This window comes from Halichoerus grypus, chromosome 2, assembly GCF_964656455.1.
Source record: "Halichoerus grypus chromosome 2, mHalGry1.hap1.1, whole genome shotgun sequence".
NCBI lineage: Eukaryota > Metazoa > Chordata > Mammalia > Carnivora > Phocidae > Halichoerus > Halichoerus grypus.
Window position 1 is genome coordinate 25,184,515 of NC_135713.1, and position 12,512 is coordinate 25,197,026.

At 43.7% G+C, this 12,512-nt stretch overlaps 1 protein-coding gene across 2 annotated transcripts in view; it reads right to left on the bottom strand.

The window, feature by feature from the left end:
- MTMR12 (myotubularin related protein 12) overlaps positions 1–12,512 on the bottom strand; it is a 68,111-nt gene that overhangs the window by 10,731 nt on the left and 44,868 nt on the right. For both annotated transcript variants that reach the window (XM_036105940.2, XM_036105939.2), the window contains exons 9-12: positions 6,116–6,222; positions 5,015–5,139; positions 3,293–3,371; positions 1,782–1,852 (exon numbers count right to left, since the gene is read on the bottom strand). In XM_036105940.2, the coding sequence (XP_035961833.1) occupies positions 1,782–1,852; positions 3,293–3,371; positions 5,015–5,139; positions 6,116–6,222 (382 nt within the window). The remainder of the gene's footprint in view (positions 1–1,781; positions 1,853–3,292; positions 3,372–5,014; positions 5,140–6,115; positions 6,223–12,512) is intronic.

Here is a 12,512-nt window from a genome sequence, read left to right on the forward strand (position 1 = left end):
ACTGTTCCCAGGCTCGGCTGCTTCTCAGACTCACCTCGGAGCTCCTTTCCTGCACTCCCTCTGCTTTGGAGGAAGTGTAATCTCTCTGGACCCCCTTATTCCCAGCTCCACAGCGCTTTCTGTTTCTGTCTGAGAGCACAGAGGTGCTCTGCCTAGCCTGGAGGAGAAACTCCCTTCGGGCTACTTCCACGCGCCCACCCCCGGAGCGCACCGTACAAAACCTGTACGATGAAAATTCAGTGCACACACTTGTTTAGCATTCAGGACTCACAGCTAATAAAAGCATACATCACCATCCATACATTTGCCTTAGAGTTTTCAGATCCTAAAAGGGAGGGTCTACATCCCCGTGGTTTCCCCTTTACAAAAAGAAGTGCAACCAAGCTGCTATTTAAAAATGCCCATGGGGATGACGGTGCTAATAGCGGTGCAGTTAGATAAACTTGAGAATGAATTCTCAGTAGGTAGAAAATTCTCATTCTGACCCTGTCATGGTGAGGCACTACGGCCCAGGATTACGCTTGGGCTTCTGTTTCTCTCCCAGGAGACAGGTCTCAACTACAGGAGCGCATGCATTTCAAAGAAACAGTTTCGTCTATGGAGTGCTATCAGGTTTTGAAACAAGTCTCATTTTTAAGGGAATCTTCCTCCTTGCATCTGAAGGATATTAATAGTATATGTGTGGGTAACAGGAAGAGTGGCTAGAAAAGGAGATTTCAAAGGAGACAACTCAGTGGTCCATCTGGGAGCAAGTGACTTCTCACAACTCAGCCAAAGATGCAGATTTCGTTTATGCGACTCTGACTACTGCCGTCTGGCCCTTACTTCCATCTCTCAGACCCCAATCTATCCCTCCTCCTTTGCACCAGTTACTCAGTCAGTACTCTGTTCTGCCATTGGTGGTAAGGTCTTTTTCAATAACGTGCTCAGGTCAACTCTCTCATTAGGCTGTAAACTTCTAAAAGGCAGAAGTATACAGCTCTGCACATGGCAGGTGCTCAATAAATGTACTCAAATTGAAGTCACTGAGCCAATATCAGGTGGTACAGAAGCCCCAGGCAGACACATTTTCCAGCCTGCCCACAGAGGCTAAATTTCAGCAATCACGGAGTGCATCAGAGCAATGGTAAAAGCTTCAGGGTATGAAAGCAGGAGATGATCTACTGAATTGGAGGTACAGGTCTATAAGAAGTTAAAATATTCTAAATAGCAAACATAATATTTTAGCTGAGATCTAATCAATTTCAGCAACCTTTTTAAAAAAGCGGTTTACACCTGTTTTTACACATTCTGAATGTGTATGTCCTGTTGGCAAGTATAGCAAGTTAAGCCCACTGAGGAAAAGGAAATCATGACACAAAGTTTCTACGGCAACTGCACAAGGTTGTCAAACACAAAGGTATAAAAATAACAATTAAACCATCCACGGGTTTCTTTTATATAAAAGGAATTATCAAAAGGTTTTAACTTTAACCAAATTGAGTTAATATAAAACAAAATCCAAAGCATTGGAAATGTGACCTTTGGTGAAGATACCAAACAATTCCTTCTTGGGCTGCAAATAGGTCTGCCAAGTTCTAAACGAAGGATTTATTTTTAAACTGTAACACTGACCTCAAACGCAAAGGATTCCAAGGTCAGAGTAGAAAAGAACGGGAAGGATTTCTACACTAGCTCACTCCTTTTATAAGACAATTCCAATTCCATGAAGCTGTGTATACAGAAACTGAATCTCGACTGAAGGAAAATGAAAACCACTCCTTGTGCTTTAAATATATTACCTAAAAGAAGAACGTTCATGTTTTGTGCTTCTAGACATTCTGTAATCTCTATTGCTTTTTTCAGGCAACGTCTAAATTGAAAAGAGACAAGAAAGGGGCGTTAGTTCCTGAGGTTGGTATCAAAACGATGAGAAGTTTAGAGACAGAAAACTGAAGACTAAGGGAGACGATCTCATTTGTTTTTCCACTTGAAATCCTCCAGAAAAGAAGCAATTACCATTTACACTATTCAGATACTGCAACACACTCATTTGCCAATTAGAAACTGAAAAATTTCAGAAAGGAATCCCAAAACTGATGTTAAAATGTTCCTAGGTGATTTCTAAACTACAAACTCTTATTGAGAACTCATGCCTGAGTCTGGCCCGCGAGTCCTAGTAAGACCCACCAATGCCCACGTCAGAACTGTGCCGCACGCCCACATCATTTAATTCAAGGTCACTTGCCAAATGTGTCAGCGTGGCTGACGAGATCCAATATGCCCAGAAATCCCTTTTGTCCGTCTCTGTACACACTATTCCTTTTACAGCTTCGACTGTTCTCTACTTATAACTAGGGGCTTCACAATGCTGTTCCCTGCCTGCAGGGGTGCCTCCCTCGGCCGACTCTTCATTTGTTCTCTGCCCACTCCACATAACGAAGGGTTCTTTTCTGTATGACATTTATCACTGTTTGCAATTATACATTCAAACTGTGGGACACGTGGCAGGCTCTTCAAAACATATTTGTTGATAAGTGTTTGGAGGGCTGAGGCTCCGTGCCACAAACCTCACCGGCAGAACTGAGAGATGCCATGCCAGGTCAAGGGAAGAATTCTTCTCTTTTCTCAAAAGAATCTTAGGGCCGCCGGAGCTATTCTCGCACCCCGATCATCACTTCTGTTCTGTGCCTCCCCCTTTGCCCTCTCCTTTACTTAACGGCAACAGAAAGGAGCTATTCAATATATGAAGCAGGGAAGGGAATGTAATTCTGTCTCTGGGGCTCTCAACCTAATTCCAAAACCCAAAATGACTAATTGAGATTAATCATAAAGTTATGGGAAAAAAAGGGGGGGACACCTGGGTGGCTGCCTTTAGCTCAGGTTATGATCCCAGGGTCCTGGGATCACGCCCCGCAATAATTTTTAAATAGGTAATATACACACGAGACACAGAATTCAAAAAGGTATTCAGTAAAAAGTCAGCATCCCTCCCCTTCACAATCCTGGTTCCTGCTTGGAGGCCAGCACTACTGCCTCAGTTAGGATCTTGGGTTGCCACGCCCCCTCTTCTGCAGTCTTTCAATGCCTAGTCTAGAGCCTACAGAGATCTCCTTCTGAGCAGGTAGCATGTCTATAAATTCAGATCAAATGTGCACAGAATACATAACACGTAAAATCCAGCTGAGCCCTGAAGAAACATGTGATCTAAAGAACAGTTAACTGTGAAATATAACAGTTATTTGTCAATTTGCTTTACTACTTTGAATTGGAGAACTATAAAATTCATGAGCAAAAGAATGGCTTGAAATACCTGATTATGTCAAGCCAGCTGCTGCTTTCCAACAGAGAAAACCATTTTATATCTGTGTCCCAAAATTCGGTACTATTATCTGAAAAAAGAAAAAAGAGTAAGAAGTCAGGTCACTGTTCTCTTCCACGTCTGCCACCAAAAAGCTGTGCTACTCAAGCATGCTGTTCAGACAGTCAGTCCTGGACCTGGACTACAGACTCCAAGCACAGATCTCTGCTTTTAAGCAAAGGACATTTCCAGACCTCAGCTGAAACGGTGTTTGAACTTATATAAGCCCCTGGAAGGGGGTGGCAATCAGAAATGGATTTTTTAGATTTTTATTGCTCAAATAAAAAGTGCCCCACAGTATGTATATAAAGTCACAGTCCACCTTTTAACTCAACAAGGAGAGTAACATGTTTTAGGCAGAAATGGTCAGGACCCAGGCTATACTGTTCCTAGTAGTGGAAAATGCAACAGGATACATCCTGATGCCGGGCAGCCCAAAGGGGGAGATTTGGCTTCTGTTGGAATCCTAAACACACAAACACATTTTCCTTGCTCACTCCTACACCATCCCCCCCACCCACCCTGATACAGAGAACCCTGCATTTCATGGACATCTAAGACATGTCAAAGTTGCAAACTCAAATCAGTGACAAGGCAGACACTTCTGCGAGTCCTGGAAGATGAGAATGGAAGTGTAGAATCACAGTTCTGCAACAACTAGTGCAGTGAACACTATACGTTCAGGGATCATTTCTATTGTTTGTTACTAGAGAAGTTTCTCTGAACGTGTAGAATACCCAAAATTTAAGATCTGCAAAAAAAACAAAAAAAAAAAACGAGAAACAATAAACTAGTGCAATGTATCACTCTCCACCAGATCCCTGCTTTTTATAAATCTATTTTATAACACACAACATAGTGTGTTCTCCTTAGAGGCGGACACTGCTATGTCCCTGGGTGTCATATTCATCTTTATCTCAAATGCCTCCTGGGTGTCATATTCATCTTTATCTCAAATGCCTCCATCATATCTGAATGAATGAATCCTAAATTAGCTGGAATCTGCTAGGCTAAAAAGTCCATGTTAGGAAAAACTACATGTAAGTGTGACCAATCTCAGATGGTAATACAGACTCACTGAAGAACGAGGAGAATAGATAACGGAGCTGGTCAAACTGGATTCAAGTCCTAAATTGTTCATAGTGGGCAGCCTAGGCAGGGAAGTGGGGGAGGCTGGGATGTGCATATTTCATTTCCTACTTGTCCATTTCTGCTTAATCTGAAGGGAAAAAAGAGATTTCCACTTGGGGCAGGGCAGGGAGGTCCATTCAACAAGTGACCAACAAGAACAAACAGACCATTCGTTTTATAAATCACCGTGAGAGAGCCAGTGAATAGTGGCATTGCACAGTCCCACAACTTTTAAAGGGAGAAGCCCCAGTGTTCCCCTCTGGGCAACCGGGGTGCTGGGGATGGAGAGAAGAGGAGGGGTGGGCCTGTGTTCACGGCCACGAGAAGGGGCAGTGGGGCATAAGACTGGAGAAAAATGGGGGGCGGACGTGGCAATGACATGGCCCCTTGACCACCAGCCCGCCCCTCCGCTCCACATCAACCCTCATGGCCACGAGCCTCTGGTGCAAACTGAGCCCAGGGAAAAGGCACCAACTTTCACGTGATCCACATGGCACGTCTTTCCCCATGTGACAGGAAGTTTTTACTCAGCATTCTTCTCACCTATCAGAAAGAGCTGTTTAAATTTAGAGTATGCAGTCTGGATGTCCTGAAGCGACAGGAAGTTGCTGGACAGGTCTTCGGTTTTAACAATTTCATAGGGTGGCCTGTGGATGGTCTTGTAAATTCTAGGTATCAAAAAGTAACGTGAGATTAGAAGAACAGATGTGGATTAGAAATAGCTTATTTGCCCTGAGCACTTACTATGTGCCCAGATCTGTGTGCATAGGATCTTCCCGTTCAATCCCTGCCAACGAAGTAACCACCACAGGACTGCTGTCCCTGGTCAGCTGAGGTGGGAATGCAAGCGCATGGGGCACTTCCCAGCCTAAGAGTATGATGACTGTAAACTGACAGAGCCATGATTTGAACCCAAGGCAGTGTAACTTCAAAGCTGTCTTCTTTTCTGTTTTTAATTCATCCACTTTGGGTTTTTTTTTTCCCACATTTTGAAAAATTTCAAACATTTGTTAAAGGACAGTGACATAGGCCATGACCCGGATTTGACCACTGTCGACCTAGGGCCTTCGTGCCACTTCCCCCTAAATACTCAGGCATGCATCTCTAAAAACAACGCAGTTGACATTTTCTATGATTATGTTATACTGACTCCTTTCAAAGTTAATTTTTTAAGTGTATTTTTTTCAGTAATCTCTACTCCCAGTGTGGGGCTCGAACCCACGACCCCGAGATCAGGAGGGACATCCTCTACCAACTGAGCCAGCCACCTGCCCCTCCTTTCAAAGTGATTAAAAACAATCACTCTAGGGGCACCTGGGTGGCTCAGCCCATTAGGCATCTGCCTTCGGCTCAGGTCATGATCCCAGAGCCCCGGAATTGAGCCCCGCATTGGGCTCCCTGCTCAGTGGGGAGTCTGCTTCTCCCTCTCCCTCTGCCCCTCTCCCACTTGTGCTCACTCGCGCTCTCTCAAATAAATAAATAAGATCTTAAAAACAAACAAAAACCAATCACTCTATGTGGTATTCCCGAGCACTAAGCTGTCAGCAGGTGAATAGGAGTGAACATACTATTAAGCACTGTTCCCCTGCATCTGGGAAAACAAGAACTGAACTAACCAATAAGAAAATGTAGAACAGTACTGACCCATCCAAGAAGCTCTTTTGGATTTGTAAAAGGCCATCATCCTGTTCTTTGGGCAGTGCTGACATTTTCAAAAGGGCACATCCATTATGGCAGGACCAACACCATATCTGCAAAGGGGGAAAAAAGATTTTTCAGATATAACATACACAATCCAGGAGGAGACAGGTAAGCTTAGCATTTAAATTCATACAGGGAAGTGTTTCACTTTAGTAAGAAATGGCTGGATGTATTCACCTTTGTTAAGCCAAAGAGTAGTTACGTAAGTGAAAAACACCGATTTAGTCTCAAAACAAAACAAAACAAACCAAACCAAACCAGGTCTAGATAGTCACACGCAGCCTTGCCTATGGTCTAACGTATATACCTTTTGACTTGCCTTTAGTGCTGGGAGCTGAGACGATGGTGTCACCACCGTTATCAGCACAGATCTCACGAGAGCGCAGCTTACTCGGTCAGGCATCTTACGTCAATTAACCCATTTGATACTCACAGTCACGCTCGGAGACAGTAAGATCCTTAACCCCATCAACAGCAAGAAACTGAGGCTTGGAGAGAGCAAATAACCTCCTCAAGCTGCACTCCAAGTTGCAGCATTCTGACGAAAGGCCAGATGGCAAGCAGGGGGCAGCTCCTGTCACCAGAGAAAGTTCACACTAGAAAGAAGGGAAGCTGGCCATTCAACGCAGAAGACCTGTACATGCAAAGCAGTGCAGTACGTACAGACAATGTGAAGAGGGCTAAGATATGGGTCTACCTTCAAGGAGTTTACACTCTCAAAAGGGAAATACATTTACAAACATAGTAAAAGGTAGAATGTGGTAAATGAAAGAAGAGAATTTCAGGAACAACAAAGGGAAGGCGAGACAAGAAGAAATCATATGAATGACCATAAGTGACAGGTTCAGGCACTTTTCTGGCTGTGGTGGGAACTTTTGTTTGTTTGCTCTATTTTGCAGGAACGAAAGGAAACGAGGACTGATCTTGGGACAAAGTAATCTGCCGGCACAGCCCGGCATGGAGGAGAGGGCAAGGCTGGTTGGGGCAGGTGAGTACAGCTGTGGACTTTGAGCCCCATAAAGGCCTGGTTAAGGGTTGAGAATGGCAAGAGGCCGGCCACTGCTCTGCTGACCGCATCCTCAGCCTTAGCTCAAAGGCAAACCTAGAGGAAGAAGATGCCTTGTACAATTCTGCTACGTGGAGATGGTATCTTTTTGCTTCTCATCTGCAATGAATGGTATAAACCATACACTGGCCATGCTAGCAGCAGACTCCGGGGCCATGAGGTTGAAGATCAGCACACAGTCCAGGTGATACTCTGCACTACACTTAGAAAGCCAGGAGGCACAACTGGTTTGGGGTTTCAGGGGAAGAGGACAGAATCGGTGCTGGTTATATTAGGACCTGTGTGCAGATATCCAGAAGACACATTAGATGAGGGTTACAAGTTTAGGAGGGGAAGGCCGGACTGGGGTTGTGGACATTGCAGCTGGCTGCCAGCAGACATGGAAGAGATGAGAGCCCACCCAGGTAGTGAGGGCAGAGGAACACAGAACTGTTTCAGGAAATGCCAAAAAGCAATGACTCCCCTTCTCAGGGCCAAGCTGTACTTGGACTCTTTAAGATTCAAAATGAGGTTGGAAGTGTTAGGACACTGAGACAAATCGAAGGGCCCTTTGCTGTCCTCCCCCTCCCTTTCCCAATGTCATGCTAAGCAACATACAGAAACCAGCACACAGTTTCTATCCCTCTGCCAAGGGTGGTGGCATTTTGAATGCCCAAGCAATCCTGTCCCCCTAGTTGGGTGCAGCTCACTTGGATAAAAGGGGACAGACACTCTTAGCTATGACTAGGTGACAGGTTCTTTTTTTTTTCCCTAAAGATTTTATTTATTTATTTGACAGAGAGAGACACAGCGAGAGAGGGAACACAAGCAGGGGGAGTGGGAGAGGGAGAAGCAGGCTTCCCGCTGAGCAGGGAGCCCGATGCGGGGCTCGATCCCAGGACCCTGGGATCATGACCTGAGCCGAAGGCAGATGCTAACGACTGCGCCACCCAGGTGCCCCTAGGTGACAGGTTCTAAGAAATTATGTGTCCTTTATCTCTTTTTCTCTCTTCTCCTAGGGCAGAAAGGGTTGGCTCTTGTTGATATTCAGCCATTAATAACTCATTTTCTTTTGAGGGCACAACCATACCTGTCTCATCTCATCTGAGGCAATTCCCTTACTGTTCTCTATTTGAAAAAATAAATAGAAAACAAGCAAAATTCTTGGTCAAAGACAGACTTCTCACTGGAAATTAACAAAAATTAACAAAAAGCCGGTCTTCTCTTATTGTGGTATGTATAATTTCTGCCTGGTGTCTTAGTATATGTCTTGACAAGAGACAAGAATCACTGCTTGTTAATCCTGTTTAACTTTTAAAAGGGAGAGGGAAAATTATTCACTATTTGATACAGCTTAAGGTTATCTTTCTTAACAGAGCCCAAGACAGAGCTTTAGGGGAACATCTACAACTGGACGCTAGAAAGCAGCGTAAGAAGGAAGGAACTATTAAGGAGGTTAGAGGACCGAGAAAGCACAGTGTGTCCAAAGCAAGTCAAGAATTTAGACACAAAAAAGGTCAAGACCATAATCAGTGTCAAACCTGCAGTGCTGGTATGGGGGAGTGCTGGTACTGGGGCAGGGCAGTGCTGGTACAGGGAGTGCTGGTACTTGGGGGGGGAGTGCTGATACTGGGGGGGGCAGTGTTGGTACGGGAGGGGACAGTGCTGGTATAGGGGAGGGGGATGCACAAGGCCCACTGACTTCTGGAGGGTCCATCGCAGAGTAGGGGGTAAAAGTCACAGTGCAAGAAGAAATGAGGAGAGAGTCAAGGAGGGAAAATTAGTACAGAGTCTTTAAAGATGTTTGTCAGTACTGGGAGGGAGAACAAGACAGTAGCTTAACTCTTAACGAGGGGCTTCTTCAGGTCAGGGGAGGCTTGAGTGTGCCTTCAGGTAGAGCGGAACACCAGGAAAGATCCACAGGGAAGGGGGAAGGCTGATGGAAGCAGGCTCCTGACAAAGCAAGGGCAGATGAGATCAAAAGCCAGGCAGCTGTTTAGATTCAGGAGAAGGAAACAAGAGCACAGAGAAAAACCAACAGGAGGTGAAGGGGAAAGCCGAGGGAGGTCTTGTCGAGGGTTGTACACAATCCCACAGAAGTAGGGGAAACATCGTCTCTCAGTACAAAAATTAAGAATGGAATTACAAACTTAAAGAGAATGAAAAAATGGCTTATACCAGCCCTAGGGAAGAATGATACAGGATCCAAAAGGAGTTAAACAACAGACTGCTGAGCAGAAGAAAGGCCCAACTGAGGCAAGGTGACATATGGCTTTTCCGTATCCCATTCAGTAACACTGCTGTTCGGTTTGAATAATCTTTAGCAATGTTCACTAACCCCACAGCCAAAAAAGATCAATACTCAGGGGCTGGAGAACAGCAGAGGGTAGAGGAGGCCAAGGTCGCTAGAATGGCCGCAAGGGTATGACTGAACCTACAAATGATGCAGGTCTTCACTGAAAATAAGGCAAGAATAAACACACTAGCTGAAAAGTCAGGGTAAAAAAAAGCATGGAGATACGGAAATGTTCTGGAACTGGAAAAGTGGTAATGGTTGCACAACACTGTAAATACAATAAATGCCACTAATGGTAAATTTTATGTTATGGGTATGGAGAGCTCTGTGTTCCCTGGGTAAATGTGTCAATTCCATCTTGTATAATATTCTTCTGTTGTCCATTCATGCAAACCCCACTAACAACTTTCAGGACAGATCTAAAAAAAGTGAGAACACCTTCCTGTTTCTACCAAGAAGTTATGTTGCTGGCTCCCCACTCAGATCTCATCAGAACATTTTCTACTTCTCTGCCTCAAGGCCTGGCTAGAACACAGTATCCAAATTTCAACGCTGGATGGAAAGGCAGCCTATTCGCACATGTGTAGACCATTCATCTTTATTTCTTCCCACAGAGCTCACCCTCTTTTCCTCAATCCATCTCTGAAAGGTTAAAGAATGAAGACCCTCATCTTCATTGTTCGAAAACAGTGATTCTCAAAATGTAGTCTATAGATGGGGGGAGGGGGGGTTTCCCAAGACCCTTTCAGGTGGTCTGAGAATAATACTAAAAGTTAACTTGTCCTCTTCACTGTGCTGACATTTGCACGGACGGTGCCAAAGCCCTGGTGGGTAAAAGTGCGGTGCCTTCGGACCACTCAAGGCACCGCTCCCAGATGGCACCGGTCACCACTGTATTCTTCATAGCCACACGCTCGCAGAGAAAAGAAATGTTCTACTTGAGAATGTTCTTAATGCAGGACTAAAAATTACTAGTTTTATTAATCTTGGCCATTACAGATTGATATTTAATATTAACAAGCTTTATAATTAACGTGATGAAGTGGGAAATAAGCACTGAAATACAGTGTATAGGTCTTGAGGAAAAGCACTTATGGGACTGAGGTGAGAGGTGAACTAGCTGCTCTCTTCACGGAATTGAAAGAATGAGTGAGAGTCGAACACTGTTCAGACTTTGGTATGTGGCAGGTGTTCATCCTCAAAACAAAACAAAAAAGAATGAAGTGACCCTATCACTTCAAGGAAAACAACTGACAAATTGTTGTAAATGATAAAAATTGAAGTTTCATGCAAAAATTAGAACTGTGGAAAACTAATCTCTGCCTCTACCTAGACAGCTTCCCAAAACATACAGATTTTTCTGATGAGACAAGCGTGATGTTAATGAGTGTGATTTTTATATAAGGAAACATGCTAATATTTGGACGATCTGTATAACCCCGTGAACCAACACTTTCCAAAAGACCACTATATAAGGTCATAAAATCATGCATGTTTTGGGGCGCCTGGGTGGCTCAGTCGTTAAGTGTCTGCCTTCGGCTTAGGTCATGATCTCAGGGTTCTGGGATCAAGCCCCATATTGAGCTCCCTGCTCAGCGGGAAGCCTGCTTCTCCCTCTCCCACTCCCCCTGCTTGTGTTCCCTCTCTCGCTGTGTCTCTCTCTGTCAAATAAATAAATAAAATCTTAAAAAAAAAAAATCATGCATGTTTTAAGATCTATTCCAAGTACAAGACAGACCCCATGGATTTTAATTTAGCAAAGAATGAAAAATTCATTGATTAGGTTTTCAGATTCCTTATTGCAATTAACCTTGATGAAACCACCACTTCTCATTTTTTTTGGTGCACCATCAAAGAATAATATTCTGAATTATCTGAAAAGGTGAATAACTATTCCTCCCTTTCCCAAATATGGATCTGTGTGAGGATGGATTTTCTTCCCATACGTCAACCAAACCCTAACATACTACAACAGACTGAAGGAAAGAGGTAGATTTAAGAATCCAGTGGTCTTCTATTTTTAAAAATGTAAAACACTGCTATTCTATGTTTTTGTTTTGAACAATAGTTATTTTTCACAAAAATATGCTATTTACACTAACATGTAATAAGTTTATTGCTAAAATAAGCTAAAATTTTTTGTTTTAATTTTTCATATGGCAAATATCAAATAATATAATCCACATAAACAAAAAAAGTCTTTGAAATCCTCAATAACCTTTTAGACTATAGAGTGTTGAGATCAGAAAGTATGAGAACCTCTGCTCTCAATCAAAGGTTACAAACTAGTGGGACATGAGCCAACTCTAGCCCAAAGACCTGTTTTTTAAACATCTGAATCAGTTGCATTCATTTAGAAATTGGGGAAAGTCACAACTCACATAAAAATCCCTATCTCTGGCTTCTCTGAGAAATCAGGATATCTGGCAAGACCAGGCCCATATTCCCACATGGCACAAACCAGCTGGCAGAGAAAAGCAGCCTCACCCTTAACTCAGGTGGATGGTCTCTGGTTCACTGCAAGGGCCAAGCTCATTACCTGCTCTGCCTACACGGGACCTACATGTGACCCTGATTAAACATCCTGCCTCCCATCCAGGAGTGACCTTTTTCGTGAACAAGCCATGTGCACAGTACAGCATTTATTTGTAATTCTCATTCCTTACTAAATTCCCTGAAGGCTTGGCAACTCCCAACCACCAATTAGAAACTGGAGTAACTGCCAGAGCCTTGCTTTCTTTGATTAGTAACACATTAATATGGCTCCCATCCCAGTCTATTCTGTGAAAACTAAGTAAACTCTCCATACTGTCTCTGGGAGAAAAAATGGCCACATGCACTCAAAAATTAATAGTGGGGCCAAAAAGAATCTTAAACCCTACTACCCTTCGAGTGGGGTACTCAGCCTCAAAATGATTTCAGGTGCAAAATCAGGCTGGCTTTCAACATTAGGCAGATCTGTAATCCTCTTCAATCTCTAAGATGTTTCTGCTAAAAAC